Raw genomic sequence first — 26,197 nt, 5'->3', positions numbered from 1 at the left:
GACTCTTGAGAGTCCCTTGGACTGCAAGGAGATCCAACCAGTCCATTCTGAAGGAGATCAACCCTGGGATTTCTTTGGAAGGAATGATGCTAAAGCTGAAACTCCAGTACTTTGGCCACCTCATGTGATGAGTTGACTCATTGGAAAAGACTCTGATTTGGGGGGGTGGGGGGATTGGGGGCAGGAGGAAAAGGGGACGACAGAGGATGAGATGGTTGGATGGTGTCACCGACTTGTTGGACGTGAGTTTGAGTGAAGTCTGAGAGTTGGTGATGGACAGGGAGGCCTGGCGTGCTGTGATTCATGGGGTCACAAAGAGTCAGACATGACTGAGGGACTGAACTGAACTTCTTCCTCAGTCCCCCAACTTGAGATCCAGTGGCTGCTTCCTGCACTTCCTATGCTATATGTCTGGGTATTTTCCTTTTCTGTTTTCAGTTTTTAATATCCAATTAATGTACTGTATTAATTCTCTCTTTTCAATTAGTTTATGTGGTTTGTGTCCCCTAACCAGGCTATAATTAATAATGATAATGATAAATCTGAGTAGAAAAATAAATCTGGGAAGGGGATAGGAAGTACATGTGAAAAGAGAAGAATAGGCAATTTTAGATGGTGGTGGGGGGGGGGATCAGGGAGGTCCTTTCGTTGAAAGTGATATTTAAGAAGAAAAATGTTACGTGTGAATTATGCAGGTACAATCAGACTGCTCTGGTCAAACCTCAGGCAAGACAGGATCATACTTTAAAGATCTTGCCTACATCTGACTTCCTTTTTATATTCTCTCTAGCCTGGACTTTCTCTGAAATAGTCACTCTCTAAAAAGTAGGTTTCAGGTCCTTTGGAAAATCCCAGACATGAATCATCCCTTAGAGGGATCACATCTTTGCTCCTCCAGGGGATCGTAAGGCTGTTCTCAGGTTGAACTTTGCCTCGTAGAAAATCCTGGTCATGCTGGTTGTGGAGATGAGCACCATTCCAGTGATCCTCACAGTAAATATTGTATTGGCCACAGAGAGTGCCTATTTGGGAGCTGCCATACAGGGGAGGCACCTACTTCCAACGAAAGGACATCAGGAGTACCAAACACTAACCAGAACGGAGCATCCCACTCTGTCCTCTCCCCATGCTACCTGCCCCAGATCTCCAGAACAAGAATCACTTGCTTTATCTTTAACATCTCTGGCATATATTACAACATAGAAAGTCTTCGATTGACTCTTCCTTGTAATGAAAACTAATAGTATCCGATTCTGTTACAGTGAAAACATCCCTGGATGGAGAATCTAGAGACAAACATCCTAGACCTTCCTAAACCTTACCTGCCTTTATAATATTGACCAAGTCGTTTCCTCTCTTTGAATCTCAGGTTCATCACTGGAAAAGTCAAGGAAATGGAATACAATCAACGTTTTATACTTAAATTTCTCTAATCATCTCATTTTTTTTTGGTTTGTTTACAATGAATGGTAACCTAATAGAAAAATCTGGTCACATCAAGTATATGCGTGTTCAGTTGCTCAGCTGTGCCCAACTATTTTGTGATCACATGGATTGTAGCCTGCCAGGCTCCTCTGTCCATGGAATTTTCCAGGCAAGAATACTGGAGTGGGTTGCCATTTCCTACTCCAGGGGATATTCCTGACCCAGGGATCGAACACACATTTCTTGTGTCTCCTGAATTGGCAGGTGAATTCTTTACCACTAGCACCACCTGGGAAGCCCCACATCAAGTATATTATAAATGTTACTTTATTGTTACTCACTCAGTCATGTCTGACTGACTCTTTGCCACCCCATGGACTGTAGCCCACCAGGCTCCTCTGTCCATGGGATTCTCCAGGCAAGAATACTGGAATGTGTTGCCGTTTCCTTCTCCAGGGGATCTTCCAGACTCAGGGTTGAAACCTGGGTCTCCTGCATTACAAGCAGATTCTTTACCTTATGAGCCACAAGGGAAGCCCAAGAGTTACTCTGACCTTGTTATAATAATAACATACGTTCCATTCTGTCAATTTAAATATTTGCATTATATTTAATCTTAAGTAATTAGCAGAAATTTATGTAATGATTCAGTACATTAAGTTCCCCATACCCACTTTGTAAATCTCCTAATAATCAATACTCAGGTCATACTTCACCCAAAAACTTTATTTTCTGTACAATTTTCCTACATGCCTCCTAAGGCTGACCTATTTTCAACTGGTATGCCATCACTGGTCTTCTCAGATAGTGACATTTTTCTTTTAAAACTCATATTAGCTTTGCTAACCATCTCTTGTGTTAGCCCTCCCTTTCTGCTCCTGTTTTACTTTCCTGGCTCAAGAACATTTTTCAGTCAGTTACAAATTTGGCAACATTTCAGACAGTTCCTAGGATTTATTGGGTGCATTAGGAAAACCCTCAATGACTAGGTTTTCCAGAGAATCCCTGGAGTTTGTGTCTGGAAATGAAACATCATACAGTTCAAACAAGGGCCCCAAGTAAGTCTCCAACCAAGTGAGGGAATTTGAAAACTGAACTAAGAACTGTGGCATTTACAAGGTTTGCAACATTACTGAAAACAAGAAAACAATTAGATTTTAGGAGCAGTTGTATGTATCCTATGCATTAACACCCTAACAAACTACACAAGAGGAGCTAAAATTCTTCCAGACTTTGTGCCAAGGACCAATGACAGATTTAATATCTTTTTTTAAAATATTAATCCAAGTATATGTTTCCCTGGTGGCTCAGCAGTAAAGAATCCACCTGCAGTGCATGAGAAGCAGGTTCAATCCCTGGGTCGGGAAGATTCCCCTGGAGGAGGGCATGGCAGTCCAGTCCTGGAGAATCCCATGGACAGAAGAGCCTGGCAGGTGATGGTCCATAGGGTCACAAAGAGTCAGACATGACTTGGTGACTGAGCACAATCCAAGCATAGGACTGGCATAAGACCCTTTGAGAAAATCTAATTCTGTTATATGCAACGGAAGATAGTTCCAAAGAAAGCTCATTTAAAGTATTGACAATGGAAGTTTCTAAAAATAGCCTGTCAGAAATCTTATTGATTAGACCATTTCTAAAAATACAGTACTTCAAAAGAAAAAGAAAATTTAGATTATTTGACATTCGTCACTAAAGGAAATCATACTAAATGTATTATAATATGAATTTTATATTTATTCATATCTCAAAATAGAGGTTGAGAAGATGAAATATTTTTGTTCGTGAATGTGAAATACAATCATTCATTGCAATAAAAAAGGGAATTCAGTGTTAACAGGAACTTTGGAAAAACAAAGGTGAATAAAACAATATCTCTTCAAGGATTCACAGTCTGGTATTAAAAAAAAACCTATAAATATTGTGGAATGAATCCATGTTTTTAAATATAAGGGCCTAATATATTATACATCACCCGCTAAATTCTGAGAGGGCTTGATACCGAGGAAGGTGGCCTAGAGGTGGAAACCAAAGGAGAGCATGCTTACACTTCAGCATTTTCAAGGATGATGCAATGGAATCCACATAAACAGCCTCAGCCTTGTAGGTCCCTGTGGTGCAACAATGACCTCATGATCAGGGGAAGCAAGACAGTCCTGTGAGTTCAAGTGCTGTTCTGAAGTCACTCAGCTTAGGTCAAAATCCCACTCTTTCAAGAATTACCTTGGGAATCATCTGTAGAATGGCGATAACAAAATAGCTTTGGGCAGTGCTTTGCAAAATATGTTCATAATAGAATCCAACAGAGACTGACTTCCAGGATGGCTGTGTAAGGAATGCAGAAGATTCTCTCTCAAATAAGACAACCATTTGCCTGGTGAAAATAACACACACACACACACACACACACACACACACACCATTGAAAGTCTCTAGAAATTGTCCTAAGGGCATAAAAAGTGGAAAATCTTTTCTCATATAGATTATCACAGACTACAGAGTAGAATTCCCTGTACTATACAGTAGGTCCTTGTTGATTACCTATCTTATATGTCTATAGTAGTGTGTGTGTTCACCCAAAGCTTGTGATTCACCTCTCTCATACTTTAATAAAATAAAAAAAAAGTGAAGGGCTTCCCTGATGGTCTAGTGGCTGAGACTCCATGCTCCCAATGTGAGAGGCCTGGGTTCAATCTCTGGTCAGGGAACTAGGTCCCACATGCCACAGCTAAGAGTCTGAATGCCACAGCTAAGAGTCCGAATGCCACAGCTAAGAGTCCGAATGCCACAGCTAAGAGTCTGAATGCCACAGCTAAGAGTCCGAATGCCACAACCGAGATCAAAGGTCCCCAGATCCCCAGTGCCACGACTAAGACCCAATACAGCCAAGTAAGTAAAATAAACATATTTTTATAAAGAGTGGGAAATCGTCTATTGAATTAAATGTAGTAAGTCTGTAAAAGAATGATAAAATTTGGTTGTATTTGAGCCGATGGTCTAGTCACATATTACCTTTTCCCCTGCTCAATGTGACCATGCTCCCTATGGCCCTAACACCCACTCTAGGGCTATATTTTAAAGTCAGGAGACACAAGGCACCAACACTTCTTATCCCCTTGGTTGTATTTATATATAAAGATATCCTATGTCCAAGGGCAAGGAGAAGCCCCAAAAAGACAGTAGGAGGGGTGAGGTTGCATCTAGAATCACACCCCATACCCGCCAGAGATGGTCAGGAGGCTCAAACAGAACCTAGTGCCCACCAGGACCCAGGGGCCCCACAGAGACTGAGCCAGACCTGCCTTTGAGGACTGTTTGAGTGTCACCATCAGAGGCACGTGTCAGCAGTGCCCTGCCCCCGGGAAAGGGGCTCTGGCTGCAGCAGACCTTGGAGGTGCAGCATGTGAGCCCCACCATAGCCACCAGGCAGACAACCCACAAACTGGAGAAGAATTATACCCAAGAAGTTCTGCAATGCTGCAAAAGTTCAAGGGCCCACAACACATTTCCCGACCTTGGGATCCATCAAAGGGAGTGAGAACCCCCAGGGAATGTGACTTTGAAGGCCAGGGGGATTTAATTACAGAGCTCTAACAGGACTGGGAAAACAGACTCTTAGTTCAGTCAGTTCAGTTCAGTCACATCACTCAGTCATGTCTGACTCTTTGTGACCCCATGGACTACAGCACGCCAGGCCTCCCTGTCCATCATCAACTCCTAGATTTTACCCAAGCTCATGTCCATTGATTTGGTGATGCCATACAACCATCTCATCCTCTGTCTTCCCCTTCTCCTCCCACCTTCAATCTTTCCCAGCATCAGTGACTTGGTGGGCACAAACAAAACCTTGCTCCTTGGAAGAAAAGCTATGCCATACCTAGACAGCATATTAAAAAGCAGAGACATTACTTTGCCAACAAAGGTCTGTATAGTCAAAGCTATGGTTTTTCCAGTAGTCATCTATGGATGTGAGAGCTTGACCATAAGGAAAACTGAACACCAAAGAATTGATGCTTTTGAATTGTGGTGTTTGAGAAGACTCTTGTGAGTACCTTGGACAGCAAGGAGATCAAACCAGCCAATTTCAAAGGAAATCAACTCTGAATACTCACTGGAAGGCCTGATACTGAAGCTGAATCTCCAATCCTTTGGCCACCTGATGTGAAGACCTAACTCATTTGAAAAGACCCTGATGCTGGGAAAGATTGAAGGCAGGAGAAGGGTACAAGAGAGGATGAGATGGTTGGATGATCTCACTGACTCACTGGACACAAGTTTGAGCAAGCCCTGGGAGATGGTAGGGACAGGGAGGCCTGGCATGCTGTAGTCCATGGGAGCAAGGAGTTGGACACAACTGAGTGGCTGAACAGCAACAACAATGTGAGTGTGTGTGTGTATTTACATGTATAAATATATTTTTGGCCATACCACATGGCAGGTCTAATCTTAATTTCTCAACCAGGGATCAAATCTCTATCCTTTGTATTATGAGTAGGAAATCTTAACCTCTGGAATGCTAGGGAGACCCCCACCCCTACCACAGTTCTATATTGCAGAAACTATTAAGGACAGGCATGGGTATGCAAGCTGATTTGCCTTCTGCTAAGCCACCCCCACCACTCCTTGAGATTTGGTGATACACAGGGAAGCCTGGTGTGCTGACTCCCTGGGGTTGCAAAGACTTGGACATGACTTAGCAACTGAACTGAAGAAACTCCTGATCACAGGATGGAAGCTCTACGCCAGGCTCAGCAGGCTGAGAATAACAGATCCTGGAACACCTCCAACCTGGAACCTTTGTAAAGTAGGAGTTTCATGCTCGGAATCAAAGTTGAGACAACCAGGAGCAGACTATTAGCTCCCAGAGCTCCACTCAGAGATAGAGGTGTCACTTTAGAAGGAGAAGTGTGTATCAGTTCCAGCTCCTTTACAGGCACACAGATTTTTCCCAGGAGGAAAAACAAGTTCTATGAACAAGAAGCTCACTTTAAAGGAATGATTCTATTTGGAACAGACTGTGCAAGTTATGCCTAACAGCATTATACAAAATAATGGGTATTCTTGTTGCATGCAATTAAGAGAAAGCTGATTGCTCCATGACACACATACCAATAAATGAAACAGTACCCCAACTGGAAGTTTAGCAGAGAGATTCGGGGGAAAAGACAAGAGGATTCTTCCTACTGTTGGAGTAATCTCAGTAACTGGCCACATCCTAGTCCTGCAAAGCTCTTCTATAAACAAATTAGACTGTGGAGCAATTCAAGACCAAGCGTGCTATTAAAAAGAATGCAAAAAGATCGCCTAGCAGTTAATGTAGGCTAAGAGCTGGGTGTGACACCAACAGAGGCAGATGAGCACAGGCTCCAGAAGGATTGTGCACATGCCCTAACTCTGCACTCTCTGAGAGGCCACACTGCAGGCTGCATGTTGCAAAGAAAACAGACTTCACTGATCTAGTCACTAAACAAGCAAGAAAGAAAGTAACAGCAACAATCACTTGAGTGGTGGCATATGGTCGGTCTCAGAGTATCGAGAGTTGCTAAGATATATTATCTATAATGCTCAGTATTCAGCAAAGAAATTATGAGACACAAAAAGAAACAGAAAAGTGTGACCCATACACAGAAAAAGAAAGAAGAAATGGAAACTGCTTCTAAGGGGATCTAGGTGTTTAACTTAGCAGACAAACAAACACTCCAAAGCCACTGTTACACATATGTTTAAAGGACCAAAGGAAACCATGTCCAAAGTATTAAAGCAAGGCCTAATAGAAACATCTCATAAAATACAGAATAAGAGAAATTATAAAAAGAACCAAGTTGAAAAGTGTACTCTCCAAATAAAAAATTTACTACAGAAGCTTAATAATAGATTTGAACTTCTAGCAGAGAATCAGTAAGCTTGGTGATTGATCAATCAAGATGACACATCTGAGGAGCACAGAGGAAAATGAATGAAGAAAAATGAGTGGAACCTCAGAGAAAAGTGCTGCATCATTAAACACACCAGTATATGAAGAGCAAGAGTGCCAAAGTACCAAAGAAAGGAGAAGAAAAACATAGTTGAGGAAACAGTGGTCAAATACTTTTCAAATTGAGGGAAAATATTAATATGAATATTCGGGGAGCTCATGTAATTCTGAGGATAAACTCAACCATACACACATCTATACACAGCATAGTAATAATGTTGAAAGACAAAGACCCACTGAGAGCAGCAACAAGAGCAAAAACCCCAATGCTTTACGAATAACAAAATTACAGTGAGATAAACAGAAGACTTCTTAACAGAAACAATGCCAGATGGCAGCAGGATGGAATATGCAAACGCCGACGGAGAAACACAACAAACAACGAAAACCAAAAGAAACCATCAACCGATCATCTCCACCCAGCAAATCAAATCCAGAGCAAGACACCGCTTCACAGCCACTTGGATGCCTCTAAGAAGAAGAGATGGACAAGAACAAACGTTTTCCAGAATGTGGAGGAACTGGAACAGTTATACATTGCTGGACAGATGCAAAATGGTGCAGCTACTGTGAAAAATGGTTCAGAATCTGATAAATATTAAGCACAGAATTCCCATTTGACCTAGCAATTGCACTTCCAGGAGAAATGCAATTCTCATTTCCAGGAGAAATTCATACTCAAGAGAAATGAAAACTTATGTCTACACAAAAGCTTGTACACAAATGTTTATAGCAACACCATTCACATAACCAAAGAAAATACAAACAATACCTATCAACTGATAGACATCAAAATAAAAAGTGGCGTATGTACACAAAGGATTATTTACCAATAAAAATAATGAGGTCTTTAAACACATTAAAACATGGATGAATCTTGAATGTTGTATACTAAATGAAAAAAGCTAGTCACAAAAGACCACATATCTTATGCCTCCATTTATCAGAAATGTCCAGAGTAGGCCAACCTATAAACACAGAGAGATACACTAATTAGTGCCTACGACTGACTGATGAAGGTTTCAGAGAAATGAGAGGGACTGGACTATACAAAGTTTCTTTCTGGGATGATGTAAATGTCTCAGATTGTGGTGATATTTGCACAAGTCAGGGAATATACTAAAAAAAAATCAAATTATACATTTTAAGGGGTGAAACTCTGTTGACATATAAATTATATATTAATAAAGCTCTTAAAAATAGTACCTATCTCTTAGAGTTATCATTAGGCTAAGGGAAATGATAAATGGGAAGCTATTAGGCAAGTCTTTGGCAAATAACCTTCAGTAAGTTACTGTTGTTCCTTCTGCTACTGTTACGGTCATCATTGTTTCTTATAGTGTAATTAGCCCCATAATTCTATCCACTATTTAACAAGCATTGAAGAGCACCTACTGTGTGGCACACATTTATGTGTTTGTAATTAGTAATCAGAACAGCTTTCTGATGTCATTTTGGTAGAGATGTAAGTACAGCAGATACTATTTTATTAACCTTATTTAGCAAAATGAGTCAATATACTCTTGGCAACACCAGAATGACTTTAGAAGTCATTTTAGGGCTTCCAGATCTTATTCAGTTTACTATACTTGGGCTTCATATACAAATATTAACTCCAAATACTCACAGATGGTGTTACTAAGGACCCATGAGCTTGACCGATGTTCACAATATTCCCTGAGACTGCTTGTGACTCTTCCATTCACAAGCATCACACTCCAATTCTACAATTAGGACTCGGCTTGCACAATATTTGCCCCAGAGGACTACTCTGGCACCACTGCCCCTCACTGCTTAGAGCAAGGAGTCTTCATTTAAGTTCTCCTAACATCCACATCTGTCTTTATTTTATTACTCTACAGCAAATTAACCACCCCCTGCTTCTCTCATCAGACAACCCACTCCTTGGACCCAACTCTATAGGCTCTGGCAAGGCACACTTCTGAAGCACATTCACTATTCACAGACAATTAAAAACAAAATGTTCATTTTGATTTTGTCTTTCTTCTTTAAGAATATGTACTTACTATAAATCAGAACCACACCCCTGACTCCGATCAGATTGCTGCATTATCTAGAAACCCAGTAAGAAAGGGCTTAACTGATATCCACCTGGACCTTTAATTAGAACCTGAAAGAACCAAGAATAACAGTAACAAAAAAAGGCAGCATCATATAATATAAAAGGTATGCTATTTTTCTTCATGTGTTAACAGGTTTGGAAGAGGAGGGATGGAGTAACCATCAATCAAGGAAGGAAGTCAGACTTGGCAGCGATTCGTGGGGCATCTCCATTCAATAATTTTATCATCTGGCTAAAGATAGAGGACTTCTTAACCCTCCTGTTTTCTTCCTTACAATGCCTTTGATTTGTCCTATCATATGGTAAATGCCCCTGAAATACACACTCATAAGTCGAATTGAAGTCATGTAAGCAGTGACCCTCTATGGACAAAATATCACTTTAGTTGGAATTAAGGTATTTGGAAGATTAATAGTGAAAGCACACAGCTTTTCCATTCCAGTCACCAAAATATTAAATTCCAACGTTTATTATGCAGAGGAGTCTTTTTCTGTTCCTTTCACTATCTTTCATGCAGTTGTCAATTACAGCTTTTGGTGTTAACTCCCACTGAGTTCAAAGAGAGCCAGAAATCTCAAGCTGCTGCCAACCAACTCTATTCATGGGACAGACTCCAGGGCATAGCTCAGCCATCATGGAAAAGCCTTGGCTCACGAGACCCAGGGCATTCATGAGCCTGCACCCCTGCTGGGTTAGTAGGGAGCAAGCGCCTTACTCAGCCTCCACAAACAAATTCAAGGGTGCTGTGAAGGGCATGGCGCACCTCCTTACCACAAAGATGGCTCCCATATCTGGTCTGAGCCTTTGTTGAAGAAAGCCAAGGAATCTTCCTTTGGAGGCTTTTATGAAGTGTTACAGCTCTTTCATTAAGGAAGATCTATGGTTCTCAAGAGAACAATGGAAGAACCTGACCACACCATCTTCATGCTGAACAAGTGTGCCAAGTCATCACCATCTTACTCTTGACAGTTCTCCACTGTATCTGTTCCCAAACCAAAAGCCTTTCCAAAGATAGTAGACATGAGCCCAGATCATACCAAATTCTCCCTTAAAAGCAGAATGCTAATATATATTTTTAAAAAATTCACAGGACATAGCATTTTCACATATTTAGTATTTCAAGGAATTAGTTTTGAATGCCCCTTCAGCATCTAGTATTCACGTACACGCACACAAAATCCTTATGAGATGTAGAGTCTGAATTCTCTTTCCAAACAAGAAAAGGAATAAGACAGACTTAGAAGATTTTCTGGAGATGTAACAAATGTTCAAAAATCTGGTTGCCAAACACAATCAAGACCTTATTGCTTTGCCCCCACATTTTTTTCAGCTTGTTACTTACGTCATGCTTCCCTCATCTGTGTCTGACTAATTAGCTTTTGTCCAAGAATTTAAGCATCTTCTAAGCTTTTGTCTTCTAAAACGGAAATATTTTAAGAAAAGTAAAAGGCAAGCCATTAAGATTTCAGCTTAGGTCGGCCTGAGGGATTCAGGTACCTTTACAAGTTGACCTGATGCCCCAAACTCTGGGTTTTGCACAAAGAGGACAACCTACAGTACTGAAGAGGTTTAATGGCTAATTAAATAGTAGGCTTCCCTAGTGGCTCAGATGGCAAAGAATCTGCCTGCAAAGCAGGACACCCATGTTCAGCTCCTGGGTTGGAAAGAACTCCTGGAGAAGGGAATGGCTACCCACTCCAGTATTTTTGCCTGGAGAATTCCATGGACAGTGGAGGCTGGCAGACAGTCCATGGGGTTGCAGAATCAGACATGACTGAGCGAATGTTTCATTTCAGTTCAGATATTAAGGACAAGAAGAAAACACCAATAACATCACTAGCCCAGTAAGACCAACACTGCCCTGCCATGGACTCATCACTATGTTTGAAATGAATGCTCAAATCCGTAAATATGTCACCAACATCAGAATGACAGAAATAAGGCATTTTCAAGCACTAGATCAAATAGCCCACATGGCCAATCGGTTGAACACCATTGTTCTATTCAAAGTTAAGACAATCCTCCAGTGCTAGGAAGTGACAAACATGTTTAAGGAACCGATAGGTCAGAACCAATAACCCTGAAGAAGTCACAGCCTTCAGACTTGGTCATAAGTTCTTACGTACAGTTTTCAGGCTGCAATGCTCTGCCTCACTCACTGCAGAATAACAATGACAGAAGTCAGAACCTTCACGCTGCTTCCAAGCAGGGAAAGGAAGCAACCAGCACATTTTAGAAAGTACCACTTGGCAGGTTTTCTTCCTGCTTTGACAAATCAGTCTGTACTACAATAGTGGAAGAACTACCCAAAGTACAAGAGAAATATTGTCACTTGTCCCCTTTTCCATGTCCCCATCACTTCATGACCAGCGGCATGAGCTGTACTCACCAATCCTTTGCAGGTTGAAAGAGCCACTGAGGAATTTTTGTGGGATCGCAAGGAGCCTTGATAAAAACAGAAATCCTCGGGTGGGAAAGCCTGCACCGACTTCGTGCCCTGCTTTCCCAAAGTCTGGATGAGAAATCCAGGTGCCACCAGCTTGCTGGAGGCTTTCAGATCCAGGTGGAAGTCATGCCTGAAGCCTTTCAGCCGAAGGTGCAGAGAGTCAACTCCGAGCTGGGCCAGAGCCCTTTTCCTCCTCTGGGGATGGGCGATTTCGTGGGACACGTAGTTGCCCTTGTGGTCAACCTCATAGGGAGACACCAGCTCATAGTCTGAAATCAAGAGAGGATGTGAGGCTGAGTGATTTCAGAGTTCTGAAAAGGATCAGGAAGTCTTCAAATATAATTTACACTCGATGATATCTTCACCCAGCAAGAAAGATGGTGGAAATGTCAACCTCCACCCGTTCAAATCCAAACTGAATGCATAAAATCAGAGTTTACAGGGGAAATCTTAAAAGGGGCCTTTGGGGAAGTCACTGCTGTCCCTATAATATGATATTGCCAATCCAGAAATTGCTATGACACTTCTAAGGAGAAAGAGATTACAGACCAAATGAAGCTAAGAATGGGCTTTTTGGATCACTAGAATAATTATAAGTAATCATTTTTATAGCTTTGAACATTCTTTTAGTCATATTGTCTTTTAGCAACATCTTCATTCCACTAATAAGAAATTTTAGCTTAAAAATACTGATAATTTTTTAGAAACCAGTTAACAAGACTCATGTCCGACTCTCTGCAACCCCATGGACTGTAGCCCACCAGGCTTCTCTGTCCATGGGATTCTCCAGGCAAGAAGACTGGAGTGAGTAGCCATTCCTTTCTCTGGGGGGTCTTCTATCCTGGTATTCACTGCAGCACTATTTACAATAGCCAGGATATGGAAGCAACCTAGCTGTCCATCAACAGATGGATGGATAAAGAAGATATGGTATATATTCATAAAATGGAATATTGCTCAGCTATAAAAAGGAAGGTATTTGAGTCAGTTCTCATGAGGTGGATGAACCTAAAGCCTGTTATACAGAAAGGAGTAAATCAGGAAGATAAAAACAAGCGTTGCTTATTTTTCATTGCTCAGATCAGAATTCTCTCTTTCATCCCCACCATTAACACATCATCTCTGCCACTGAGAGGTCAGGGAGTGGTTGTTTCTGGGCGGAGGGACAGAATGTGACCACAGACATGGGGTGGGCTTCACACCAGGGATCGTATCTTCCCGAACTGCCCAGGAACCTGGGCTTTAGACCATGTGAAGGTCAATTTGCCTAAGCTTGAACCTGGGCTTTTAGACCATGTGAAGGTCAATTTGCCTAAGCTTGAACCTGAGCTTTTAGACCATGTGAAGGTCAATTTGCCTAAGCCTGAACCTGGGCTTTTAGACCATGTGAAGGTCAATTTGCCGAAGTCGGACATGCTCAGTCCTGTCCAACTCTCGGTGACCTCCTGGACTATAGTCCACCAGGCTCCTCTGTCCATGGGACTCTCCAGGCAAGAATCCTGGAGAGGGTAGCTATTCCTTCCTCCAAGGGATCTTCCCAACCCAGGGACTGAGCACATATCTCTGGTGTCTCCTGCACTGGTGGGTGGATTCCTTTTCATTAGCACCACCCAGGAAGATCTGAAGGTAGATTTGTCAAAGCTGAGGTTATGAAATATTTTAGCCAATGTATTGTTTTGATTTACATCTTGCAAACATTTAAACATATCTTGCGTGTGTCTCCATCTGCGTACTAGCAATGGGCCTGCACAGCTTTGGAGAAGACTTGCTACCTAGCCTGCATTTTGTCTAAACACCAGGAAATAGCAGACAAGCAAGACATCGGGCCTCCTCCAAATTCCCTCTAAGATGCCTTTGAAAGGGGTGTCAGACCCCAGCACCAGAGGACTAGACCTACACCATGGTGCTCAGACCCTGAAGACTCAGGATGCAACCTCCTCTTACATGTAGGACAAGACTTGATCCTAATATTCTCATCCTGATCCTCCACCAATAAATGTTCTCAGGAGACAGTTTGATGCTTAATAACTGGTCCTTCTGCATGAGTTGGACATGTTTCCTGGAGTCATAAGGTAAAATAAAGCATCGTCCTACAGAAGTGGCATTTGGTCATTTGGTGAACAGTACTAGCTAGGTTCTTCTGTTTATTCTTGCCACCTCTTCTTAATATCTTCTGTTTCTGTTAGGTCCATACCATTTCTATCCTTTATTGTACCCATCATTGCATGAAATGTTCCTTTGGTATCTAATTTTCTTGAAGAGCTCTCTAGTCTTTTCCATTCTATTGTTTTCCCTTATTTCTTTGCATTGATCACTTAGGAAGGCAGTGATCAATGCCTTTTGTAAAGAACTATACAGAAAACATATTAATGACCCAGATAACCACGATAGTGTGATCACTCACCTAGAGCCAGACATCCTAGAGTACAAAATTAAGAGGGCCTTAGGAAGCATTGCTATCAACTAAGCTAATGGAGGTGATGGAATTCCAGCTGAGCTATTTCAAATCCTAAAAGATGATGCTGTGAAAGTGCTGCACTCAATGTGCCAGCAAATTTGGAAAACAGCAGTGACCACGGGACTGGAAAAGGCCAGTTTTCATTTCAATCCCAAAGAAAGGCAATGCCAAAGAATGCTCAAACTACCACACAATTGCCCTCATTTCACACACTAGTAAAGTGATGCTCAAAATTCTCCAAGCCAGGTTTCAACAGTATGTGAACTGAGAACTTCCAGATGTTTAAGCTGGATTTAGAAAAGGTGGAGGAACCAGAGATCAAATTGCCAGCATCTGTTGGATCATAGAAAAAGCAAGAGAGTTCCAGAAAAACATCTACTTCTGTTTCATTGACTACACTTAAGCCTTTGACTGTGTGGATCACAATATACTGCAGCAAATTCATAAAGAGATGCGAATACCAGACCATCTTACCTACTTCCTGAGAAACCTGTATGCAGGTCAAGAAGAAACAGTTAGAGCCAGACATGGAACAACAGACTGCTTCCAAACTGAGAAAGGAGTATGTCAAAGCTGTATATTGTCATCTTGTTTATTTAACTTCTATGCAAAGTACATCATGTAAAATGCCAGGCTGGATGAAGCACAAGCTGGAATTAAGATTGTCAGGATAAGTTATCAATACCCTCATATAAGCAGATGACACTACCCTTATGGCAGAAAGAGAAGAGGAACTAAAGAGACTCGTGTTAAAGGTGAAAGAGGAGATTGAAAAAGCTGGCTTAAAACTCAACATTCAAAAAACTAAGATCATAGCATCTGGTCCAATCACTTCGTGGCAAAAAGATGGGGAAACAATGAAATAATTTATTTTCTTGGATTCCAAAATCACTGAAGATGGTGACTGCAGCCATGAAATTAAAAGCTGCTTGCTCTTTGGAAGAAAAGTTATGGCAAACCTATACAGCATATTAAAAAGCAGGGACATTACTTTGCCAGCAAAGGTCTGTCTAGTCAAGGCTATGGTTTTTCCAGTAGTCATATATGAATGTGAAAGTTGGACCATAAAGAAAGCTGAAGAATTGATGCTTCTGAACTGTGGTGTTGGAAAATACCCTTGAGAGTCCCCTGGACTGTAAGGAGATCAAATCAGTCAATTCTAAAGGAAATCAACCCTGAATATTCATTGGAAGGACTGAAGCTGAAACTCCAATCCTTTGGCCACGTGAGGTGAACTGCCTTATGACCCAGCAATCCCACTACTGGGCATACACACCGAGGAAACCAGAATTGAAAGAGACATGTGTACCCCAATGTTCATCGCAGCACTGTTTATAATAGCCAGGACATGGAAGCAACCTAGATATCCATCAGCAGATGAGTGGATAAGAAAGCTATGGTACATATACACAATGGAGTATTATTCAGCCATTAAAAAGAATACATTTGAATCAGTTCTAATGAGGTGGATGAAACTGAAACCTATTATACAGAGTGAAGTAAGCCAGAAAGAAAAACACCAATACAGTATACTAACACATATATATGGAATTTAGAAAGATGGTAATGATAACCCTGTATGCGAGACAGCAAAAGAGACACAGATGTACAGAACAGGCTTTTGGACTCTGTGGGAGAGGGAAGGGGTGTGATGATTTGGGAGAATGGCATTGAAACATGTATAATATCATATATAAAACAAATCGCCAGTCCAGGTTTGATGCATGATACTGGATGCTTGGGGCTGGTGCACTGGGACGACCCAGAGGATGGTATGGGGAGGGAGGAGGGAGGGGGGTTCAGGATGGGGAACATGTGTATACCTGTGGCAGATTCATGTTGATGTATGGCAAAACCAATACAATATTGTAAAGTAATTAACCTCCAAAAAATATTAAAAATAATAATAATTAAAAAAGAAAAGACCCCGATGCTGGGAAAGATTGAAGGCAAGTGGAAAAGGGAACAACAGAGGGTGAGATGGCATCACCGACTCAATGCACATGAGTTTGAGCAAGCTCTGGGAGATGGTGAAGGACAGGGAAGCCTGGCATGCTGCTGTCCAGGGGCGTCCCAAAGAGTCAGCCACAGCTAAGAGACAGAACAACCACTAGCTAGCTGACACTAGTGGTAAAGAACTGGCTTGCAATGCAAGAGACACGGGTTCAATCCTGAGTCAAGAAGATTCCCCTGGAGGTGGAAATGGCAACCCACTCCAGTATCCTGGCCTAGAAAATCCCATGGACAGAGGAGCCTGGAGCGCTACAGTCCCCGGGGTCATAAAAGAGTCAGATGTGATGAGCACCTCTCACACACGTGGGAACAGTACTTGAGTAACTCTTTTTCTGAAAAAAGAAATTTTCCTTTACAACCAAAGCTGTTTTGGTATAGATACTTGCCCATAAGTTCCTGGGCCGTCCTGGCAGATATCTGAAGAGTTCCACTGGACCAGAGAGGGTGGGTGGCAGCCAGTGGATGGTCATAAAAGCAAGTGTCTGGTTTGGGTGAGGCAGAGAAGGTGGGGATGGTAAGGCACTGCCCAGAGCCCCTGGTGATGAGTTCCTCAGCAAGGTGAGGGTCAGGGGCCTGGTACCCAGCCCATAACCGAAGGCTTGGCCATGGCTTGTTTGAGCCCATGTTTCCTGCTTCCTCGGGTCAAGGGCTTTGACGTCATCCCCTGGAGCGCTACTCCCAGGCTCACAGACCTGGCCCATCATCCAGGTAACTGGTGATCTGGGGCCCATACAGATTAGACAGTCAGCAGGCGCTGGCTGGCAACTGGACAACCAAACTTAGCAATATGCATCAAAGCAGGGCCCTGGTGTCTGATATGGGAGAATACACTGTGATTATTTCATATTTTACTTAGGAAAACAAGAAAGTAAAACAAACCTGCTTGAATTCTATGCAATAATTTTAAAAGGGGAGGAAACAACTTAGGTATTAACATCCTGGTGTAAGTGTGAGACCACAGCCACCACTTGTAGTCGTTCAGTCACTCAGTCGTGTCCAACTGTGACCGCATGGGCTGCAGGACACCACTCCTCTCTGTCCCTCTCCATCTCCCGAGTTTGCCAAAGCTCATGTCCACTGAAGCATGATGTCTTCCAACTATCTCATCCTGTTACCCCCTTTTCCTTCTGCCTTCAATCTTTCCCAGAATCAGGGTCTTTTCCAGTGAGTCGGCTCCTTGCATCAGGTGGCCAGAGTATTGGAGTTTCAGCCTCAGCATCAGTCCTTCCATGAGTATTCAGGGTTGGTTTCCTTTAGCATGGACTGGTTGGATCTCCTTGCAGTCCAAGGGACTCTCAAACATCTTCTCCAACACCACAGTTGAAAAGCATCAGTTTTTCAACGCTCAGCCTTCTTTATGGTCCAACTCTCACTTCTGTACACGACTACTGGAAAGACCATAGCCTTGACTATATGGACCTTTGTCCGCAAAGTGACGGTTTTGCTTTTTAATACACTGTCCACTGGAGGAGGGAATGGCAAACCAATTCAGTAAATTTTCCATGAGAACCCCATGAACTGTATAAAAAAGAAGTCTGTCCCTGGGCACTCCTAAAAACAGGGAAAAGCTCTTGCTCATGTAGTTGCGTTTCCCCAACCGCCTTCCTCATCCCGCTTTCTGGACTCAGGGGAAAAGCTAGTGTGACGTGGCTGTGTTAACACCTTTCTTCCTGCCCTGCGAGCCCTTGGGGAGTCTCCACCTCACACCCGTCTGTTTCCATCCCGACAGAGGCTCTGGAATGAGGACAAAGCCTGGGGACTGTTCCAAACCCTGGTAACAAGCAGATTTATTGCACATAAAAAGATGATTACCATTCAAAAAATCAGACTGCTCCCAGATGACATAAAGTCATATTCTTCTGACCTTTACTTTGGAAGACATACAATCTTTATCCTTTATGGGGAAGGGGGACCTATCACAACTCTTTTTCAAAGTAACTTTTAAGACTCTTTACAGAAATGCACACAGCATTCTGCTGATACATCTTTCACAACCAGCTATGGTGGGGGTGGGGTTGGGGTGGGGGATGGCCTGGTGGGAAGCATTTGCCAATTTCCGTGGTATAAATACTCCCACTGAGGCTGATGTCAATTACCCACATGACATCACTGAACGTGGAGTTCAGAGGTTTGCATGGTAGCACACTGTTACAAAGCATCTCCACCATACAGAGGTGATGTTGCTGTCGTTCAGCCGCTAAATCATATCTGACTCTTTGCGATCCTACGAACTGCCGCACACCTGGCCTCCCAGTCCCGCACCATCTCCCAGAGTTCACCCAAGTTCACTGAGTCAGTGATGCCATCCAGAGAGATACCATCCCCATCCAGAGAAGGTGGGGATGGTAAGTCACTGCTCAGAGGCACAGGCAAATATTGTCAAAAGGATAAACAACAGCAAGACTTTTAAAGAACTGGGAAGTGATGAGTTTTCAGTGTTTTAGTTTTAGTCTTTTTTTATGTTACTTTATTTGTTTATCTATTTTCTTGACCTTGGTATCTGGACCAGGGATCGAACCCAAGCCCCCTGTAGTAGAAGCTAACCACTGGTGCCCCAGAGAAGTCCTAATCTTCTTTTGAACGTGATGGTTTCCCTGCAAGTTTCTTTTGAGTTTCGACAAACCAGCTCCCAAATTTCCTGAGGAGGTTAAGGGTCAGCTCTGGAGATCTGGCGCGTGCTCACACAGCACACCAGCTCCAACCACCGCGAAGCCACTCACTGTCACCAATCACAGTCCCTTCCCAGGATGAAGGGGAACAGCAGTGAAAACTGAGGCCAGTGGCTCTCAGCAGGGGTGCCACCCCTCCCCGACCCCCAGGAGATGCTGGGGATGTCTGGGGACACTTTGGTTTTCACAAAGCAGAAGCAGACGGCAGTGTTGTGGGGATATAGTGGGTGAGTCCAGCAAGGTTGGTACATATTCTTCCAGGCACAGGACCGGCTGCCACAAAAAAAGGTCTAGAGCATCTGCAAGGTGGAGAAGCCCTGGCTCTTCTAGCTAGCAGCAGCCCTCCGCATCAAATACGCACTGTCAGCTACAGAATTCTACGAATGAACAAAGTAAGCAGAGCTTCTCCCCCGTGCGCTTACTACTGCTCCGAGAGAAGGGGATATATCACTGGTGTAAAATGACAGTGTCAAACTAACGCTGGAGCTAAGGTTTAAAATTATAATCCCCCAAACTACTGGCTTGTGAAATCAAGAAAAAAAAAATTAGTGAGATTCCTGATCCTTTAGAATCCCTGAAATAAGACCTCAGCCCTACAGAGGCGTTTTTAAGGAGAAGAAGTTCACACACGGCTGCTGCAGTCAGCACCCTGATCAACTTGATTTCAAGAGCTGTTTTTGACTAAGCGCCGAGTCCCGAGAGACTCCAGCCTCAGACTGAGTGCTGGATGCGTAGACCCCCGTGCGTGTGCGCGGTCACCCAGTACCAGCTCTGGAGAACGGATTTTGCGCGTTGAGTCCTAACTGCAAGCTATGCCTCACACGCATAGCTTGTCATCAGCCGCGGTGGGAGCATTTGGCCCGTGGGGACCAGCACATGTGACAAATCGGAGCCTCCAAGAATCTGTTGTTAAACAGTTACCAGCACAGCCCTGGGCCAGCCTGCCCTGTCTCAGGCCATGTGAATGTGTGAGTGTAAACCAATATAAACTCTGAATGCACGCACACAGACACAGGTCTCTCTTGTTCAACAAAACAAAACTCTAAAAGCTTCCCACCCTTGACCTGGAAGCTTAGCTTACCCTAGGTTTTGAAAAGCTATTAATAACAAGCTCATGCTATATCTTTGGGGAGTCCCTGGTGGCTCAGACGGTAAAGAATCTCCCCGAGGTGCAGGAGACCTGGGTTCAATCCCTCGGCCAGGAAGATCCCATGGAGAAAGGAATGGCTGTTGTCTTTGCTCTGAAAGACCTGCGATTATTATGACAAAGGTTAATTTGTAGAAAAAGCATTCAAGTCTCCTCCTAAGGAGAAGCAATGCTGAATCAGCCAAAATGAAAGGTGTGCACCGAATGCCTGAAAATAGAATTGATCTCAATGAACTTATCTACTGTTGCTCACAGAATATATGGAGTTCTCTTCCTAATTGCATAATTACTCCAGACACCCAGGAACATTGGCTATAGAGGTTAAAATATGTGTTAAACAAACCTTTTGGCCAAAAGAGTTATTTCAAAGCTGGCTGTGGGTTTTGAAAGAAAAGAAAGTGTTAGTTAGTCATGTCGGACTCTTTGCAAAGCCATGGACTGTAGCCTGTCAGGCTCCTCCATCCATGGGATTCTCCTGGCAAGATACTGGAGTGGGTTGCCATTCCGTTCTCCAGGGCATCTTCCCGACCCAGGGATCAAACCCGGGTCCTGCATTGCAGGTGGATTCTTTACCGTCTGAGCCTCCAGGTTTTGAAGGCAGCCCCAGACACCTAGCAGTCAGCTAACCCCAGCATCACACAAAGTCTATCCCATCTCTGCCATCCTAGGTCGAAAGAGGTCACTGTTGAGCACAAGGAGTCTTTCTCTGATCCTGCGGGAGCTTTCCACTGAAACTCACTCTCTCAAGTTAGCCATCTGTAACTGTGGACCTGAAACAACTCCACAGTGGGAGATGAGCGGGCTGCGTGTCCCCTGGGCTACAACCTCACTGACGATGGCACCCACCTTCCCCGTGAAGTTCTAACCAAGCCAGCTAACTGGTTCTTTCTGGGAATTCTGGGGTTTGTGACCCCAGCTGAGGAGTTAGGCGATCAGAGCCACGTGCCCGCCAGGCTGGAGTCCAGTTCACAGGACGCTCCTCCAGGGAGAAGGGCATACTTGGGCAAGATGTCTTGGGTTCTCCTCCTGGAGGTGATTCTCTGTCTCTAAAGCTCTTACCTCCCAGAAAACCCCATAAATGTTAGGAAAGACTTTGAAAATTCTTCTGAGGCCTTCAGGAGTTCTCATGATTCTAGAAAGCTAGAATTCTCAAAAAAGCTTACTTTTTAAGTGGGGAAAGACAATTAACTACAGTATAAGTCATTACATACTAGAATGAAACGTAAGAGAAACACTGAAGACAAGGGCAAGCCCAGAAAGGTGAGCTTGAAATAACTCTGGCAAATACAGGGACAAAAACGTTTTCTATTATTTACCTCTAGCGCCCTCTGGTGGATTCGGAAAAGGTCCTACGTTCCCACATTTCATTTATCACTTTACAGGCTTTTACAGGAGGAATCTCAATAATTAATGCATATAATTCAATGATTGCCTTTAGTTTTATTAAGAAGCTACATTCAGGAGTTCTGAATTGTTAACTCATTTTTTAAGGTTTACTGAAAAAATATGATGGGATAATTAAACCTGATTCTTCCTCTATAAGTCACTAACAACATTTGAGATGGCAATTTCTTCTTGGAATCGATGCAAAGTATTCGTATTTAGCAACTGCCAATGGACTGGGTTCAGATGAAAAGCCAGCTAGCAACTGAAATTAAACACCTGCTTTCTCATCTACCCTAAAGCAGGTCAGGACAGGGAGGTCTCTCCCCCTGACACATGGAATAATAAATGCCACTTGGAAGAGAGAAAGTATAACCACACACTGTACAAAGTTCTGACCTGCTTTTATGTCACAGCAAGGCACTGGACTTGGACCTTGCTCTTATGAAGTCACAAGACACTGATTACCCATTCTGCCAGCTCTCCAGGAGCATCCCTTTCGATGCCAAGGTGGTAGCTACGGAGCAAAACAGCTGTCTTTTTGTCTTCTGCTCTGGCTTCCCAGGGGGCTCAGTGGTAAAGAATCCACCTGCCCATGCCGGAGACCTGAGCTCCATCCCTGGGTCGGGAAGATCCCCTGGAGAAGGCAATGGCAACCCACTCCAGTATTCTTGCCTGGAGAATCCCATGGACAGAGGAGCCTGGCGGGCTACAGTCCACCAGGGGCAAAGAGTCGGACACGACTGAGCAGGCAGGCAGGCAGGGTATATGCCCAGTAGAGGGACTGCTGGGTCCTATGGTTGTTCTAGTTTCTAGTTTTCTGGCAGTGAAGGGTGTTCGCTGTAAGAGGCCAGAAAGGGAACAGGTGAAGGAGGGGACGAGGGGATGAAAGGCGTCATAAGCTTTGCAATCGCTTTGGTTTCTGCATTAATATAACTCCTAGGTTATTTCTCTCTTCTATTTCATCTAAATACATTCCATTGTCTTCTTCCCTAATGCTTATGGTAATAACGCTGGTAAATCGCATCTGTTTTACTGGGAAATGATATAAATATTGCTGAAAGTTGACTCAGCGGTGCTCGCTGGCGAAGCGCCGCAGCGTCTTATAGGGAATTCCCTGAGTTAGGAACCTTCGCAGCGTTTTGTAAACCAGCCTTGGGAGTTTACAAGCTGCTCCCCAGAAAAGGTTCGAACCACCCCTCCCGCCCCGCGCGGACTTACCGCCCTCTTCCCCCCAGCCCGGCCACTCCGCGGGTCCAGGAGGACGCCGGACGCTCGGGCTCCCCGACGAGGCCGCTGCGGGTCCCACGGCGCAAGCAGGTGCCTGCGGGAAAACAGCGTCGAGACCTCGGTGAGACCCGGCTGCGCGAGGGGGGCTCCAGGGAACGCCGCCCCCGCCGTCGGGACCCACCTGCACACCCACCTGCGCCAGCAGCAGCACCCAGAGCGCCGCGCGGCCGAGGACCCGCATGGCCCGGCCGCCCAGCGCGCCCCGCGCCCGCCGCCCGTGCTGCGCCGCCGCGGGGAGAACGCACGGCTCCATCCAGGGGCGCTCGGAGGGGCCCGGGGCCGCGGGAGGCTCCCCAGCCCGGCGGCCCTGCGAAGCGGGCACCGAGGACCAGCCCGGCCGGCGCGCAGCACGGTGTCCCGCGGCGGATGCGCCGCCCGCGCCGGGGTTATTACTGCGGCTCCGCGCCGCGCGGGGGGCGGAGTGGCGGCCGCGGGGGCGGCGGGGGCGGCGGCGGAGCGCCCGCCCGCACCGTGGGAGAGACGGGGAGGGCAGGCGAGGGGAGGGGACGGGGAGAGGCAGGAGAGAGGGCGGCGGGGTGGGGCGCGAGGAAAGGAGGACCCGGGAGAAGCCGCGCGCTCCCGGGCTCGCAGTCGGCGCGCCTGGCCGGCCGTCCCGTGGGCACGCGGGTGGCCGGGGCGGGGGGACCCGGGGCGGGGGCGGTGAGCCGCTTGGGGCCGCCCGCCCCGAGCGCTCCGGCCTGCAGTCCGCGGCTGGACAAGGCTCGCACCTCGCGGCGCTGCGCCCCGGCGCTCCCCGGTCCCCACTCCCGAGAGCCAGGCTTGCGCATCCAGAGGCCGACACCTGCCGCCCGCCGGCATGCGGCGGGACAGCGCCCCCTGGCCCTGCCCTTCCGCCCCGGGGGAGGTCGGGTGTGAAACAGGAGTGCCCAGACCTTCTGGCAGATGCGCGCGTCGGAGAGCAGAGGACGCAACGGGCGTCGCCCGCCAGCTCGGGAGGCGCTGCGGGTGGGGGAAGCTCCGGCCTCCGTCCCATCGGCCCTGGGATGTGTCGGCGCTCCGGGCTCCAGGGGTCCTGGCCGCCGCGGCCTGGCCTTGCTCTGAGCGCGCCCGTCCCAGGGCCGCTGGGGCCCTAGTGCAGCCGATAGGGGAGGCTTTGGCTTCGCGGCTAGGGGCGGGCCCGGGCCAGTTCCTGCGCTGCTGTGTCAGTCGCGCTAGGAGGCTGAGGACGCGCGGCCACCCGCCCGCCTACCAGCCCAGCCCGGGTTCTACACCTGTTGATGGCCCTGTGTGTGAACGCTCGTGCGTGCGTTTGAACGTGAGCGCACGCGGACCCGCGCTAGGTGTACGTGACTGTGCATTAGCGGCGGTTTCTGTGTCCTCCCCCCGCGTCCACCGCCGTGCCTGTGTGCGCGCTGGCGCCTGAGCGCACCGGATTCTCCGGCGTGTGTCCTGCCTGTGGCCACTCCGTTCCACTCGCTGCTCCTTGGCCTGCTAGACCCCTTACCTCCTGGAAGTCTCCGGAGTCTGGGCTCCGGCTTCGTGGTCCCAGTGCCCCGCACATTCAGTTAAGCCCGTCTTGGCCGGTTTTTGCACATTTTGGAGAGGAAGTTGGTGGCAGTGGTCTCTGGACCCCCTTCGCCCGGCTCGCCCTGAGCCCGTGGGTGCCTCTGATTTCTGGCAGCTCGGCGGTGCAGGCTTGCTGGGCAGACACGGAGCACCCTCAGGCTGTGAAGGGCAGACTCCGTCTCCATCTCTCGCTCTCTTTCTCATATTTATTTATTTGAAAACTCTGCAGAAGTGGGAGAAATTTTACAAAAAGTCGTGCATTGGGAAGTGGGCTTAAGCCCCTCCCCACCCCCTCCTCCACTAAGTTCCTAACTGGTGTCTGCCCCGGTGTGCCCACAGCCGGTCTGCCAGCGGCTCACTGGAGGCTGGCAAAGGTTCTGCAGGAGGCAGAGCGTCCCTTTGTCCTGAGGACTGGGCATTGCATGCTTGGTAAATGGAGAATCTCTAATTATCGCTAATTGTGCGGAAGGTAACATGCAAGGGCGTCAGGTTTTCCAAGTCTCGCTACCATGACAGGAGCACACCCATGGCTCTCTTTCTGTAAGCTCATCAGATGGGACAAAAGAAGAATGGCCCGTAAAAAGGGTCCACTTTTGGAATCCTTTTATTCCCCTTTTGGGATACAACCAAAATCAATCTTTCCATCGTTAAGAAGCGATATCCTTTACAGTGATGAAGGTTTTCCAGGTTTTTTAGCCCCTCATTGAATCTGGTGCTCATCCTAGATGACATAGATGAAGGGTCCACTGCAGCCTGGGGGCAAGGTTGGGGGTTGAGATGAAGGAAATGGATGGACTAGGTATAGAAGGGCCATAGAAGATGGTGGGGCCCATTTGTGACTTGTAATAAGATATGTGTATTTGGTCTCCTCCAATTCCTGGCACAGAGCGCTCCAAATTTGGAATTTCCTGAGTACTGAGAGAAAGAAAAGCAGCTTTTGTTATGTTAATGTGCTGGCTTTGCACCCAATGGGAGACCAGTTGCCCAGGGACCTAATCTTGAAGTTGTGCTTTGCTCAGTTGCTCAGTGGCTTCTGACTCTCTGTGACCCCTTGGACTATAACCTGCCAGAAGCTGCCATAATTCCAAGAATTGGCCTCAAAGAAATGGGAACCAACGCACCCTGGAACTGAAAATTAACTGGACTTAAAACAACAAAGATGCTGCTGATCAGACCACTGATGACCAGTTTCAAGCTGACTGTCAGAGCTGACTGAGCCGTTTCTGTGTATAGTCCCCTTCTGTCCAGGAAACCTCTTGCCCCACTGGTTGCTAGGGATGGCGGGGTGGTGGTCAGCCTGCGGACAGACGTCCACCCCGCCCCACCCCCAGTTGCCCACATCAGAAATAAAGCAAACTTTCCTTTCCACCAACCTGGCCTTTTATTGGCTTTTGGGCGGCGAGGAGCCAGACCCCACCATATACCTCTCGGCATCATGACTGGTAAACGCTGGTTGTCTTGCCTGTCCAGGCAGGTGTCCTGTGTTTGGCCGTCCTGTAACCCTGGGGCAGGGGTCCCCCTCAGGACGGGAGAGAAGGGGAGGTGAGGAAGCACATGTGTGCAGACTTCCTTTTCAGGTTTTGTTTTCTGGGCATTGGCAACTTTGTAAAATGAACTGCAAAGACTTCCAAGTGATTTCTTTGCTCTGGAACATTTCCAACAAGTGGCAGTTATCTGGGCCTCCCCAGTATGCCGAATCCTGCTAGAACATTAGCGTTTTCATTCCCTGGGTTTTGCTCCTGCCAGTGTTTTCCATCTCTGCCTCTGGAACTCATGTGCCCT

At 45.8% G+C, this 26,197-nt stretch overlaps 1 protein-coding gene across 1 annotated transcript in view; it reads right to left on the bottom strand.

The window, feature by feature from the left end:
• ADAMTS16 (ADAM metallopeptidase with thrombospondin type 1 motif 16) overlaps positions 1 to 23,244 on the bottom strand; it is a 190,711-nt gene extending 167,467 nt beyond the window's left edge. The window contains exons 1-3 of the mRNA XM_040262379.1: positions 23,022 to 23,244; positions 22,820 to 22,922; positions 11,872 to 12,197 (exon numbers count right to left, since the gene is read on the bottom strand). Of these exons, the coding sequence (XP_040118313.1) occupies positions 11,872 to 12,197; positions 22,820 to 22,922; positions 23,022 to 23,141 (549 nt within the window). The 5' untranslated portion in view covers positions 23,142 to 23,244. The remainder of the gene's footprint in view (positions 1 to 11,871; positions 12,198 to 22,819; positions 22,923 to 23,021) is intronic.
• Between the last annotated feature and the right edge of the window lie 2,953 nt (positions 23,245 to 26,197).

This window comes from Oryx dammah, unplaced genomic scaffold (assembly GCF_014754425.2).
Source record: "Oryx dammah isolate SB20612 unplaced genomic scaffold, SCBI_Odam_1.1 HiC_scaffold_20, whole genome shotgun sequence".
Classification (NCBI taxonomy): domain Eukaryota; kingdom Metazoa; phylum Chordata; class Mammalia; order Artiodactyla; family Bovidae; genus Oryx; species Oryx dammah.
Note: the sequence above shows the minus strand (reverse complement) of the source record. Positions and strands in the feature narration are given on the sequence as shown.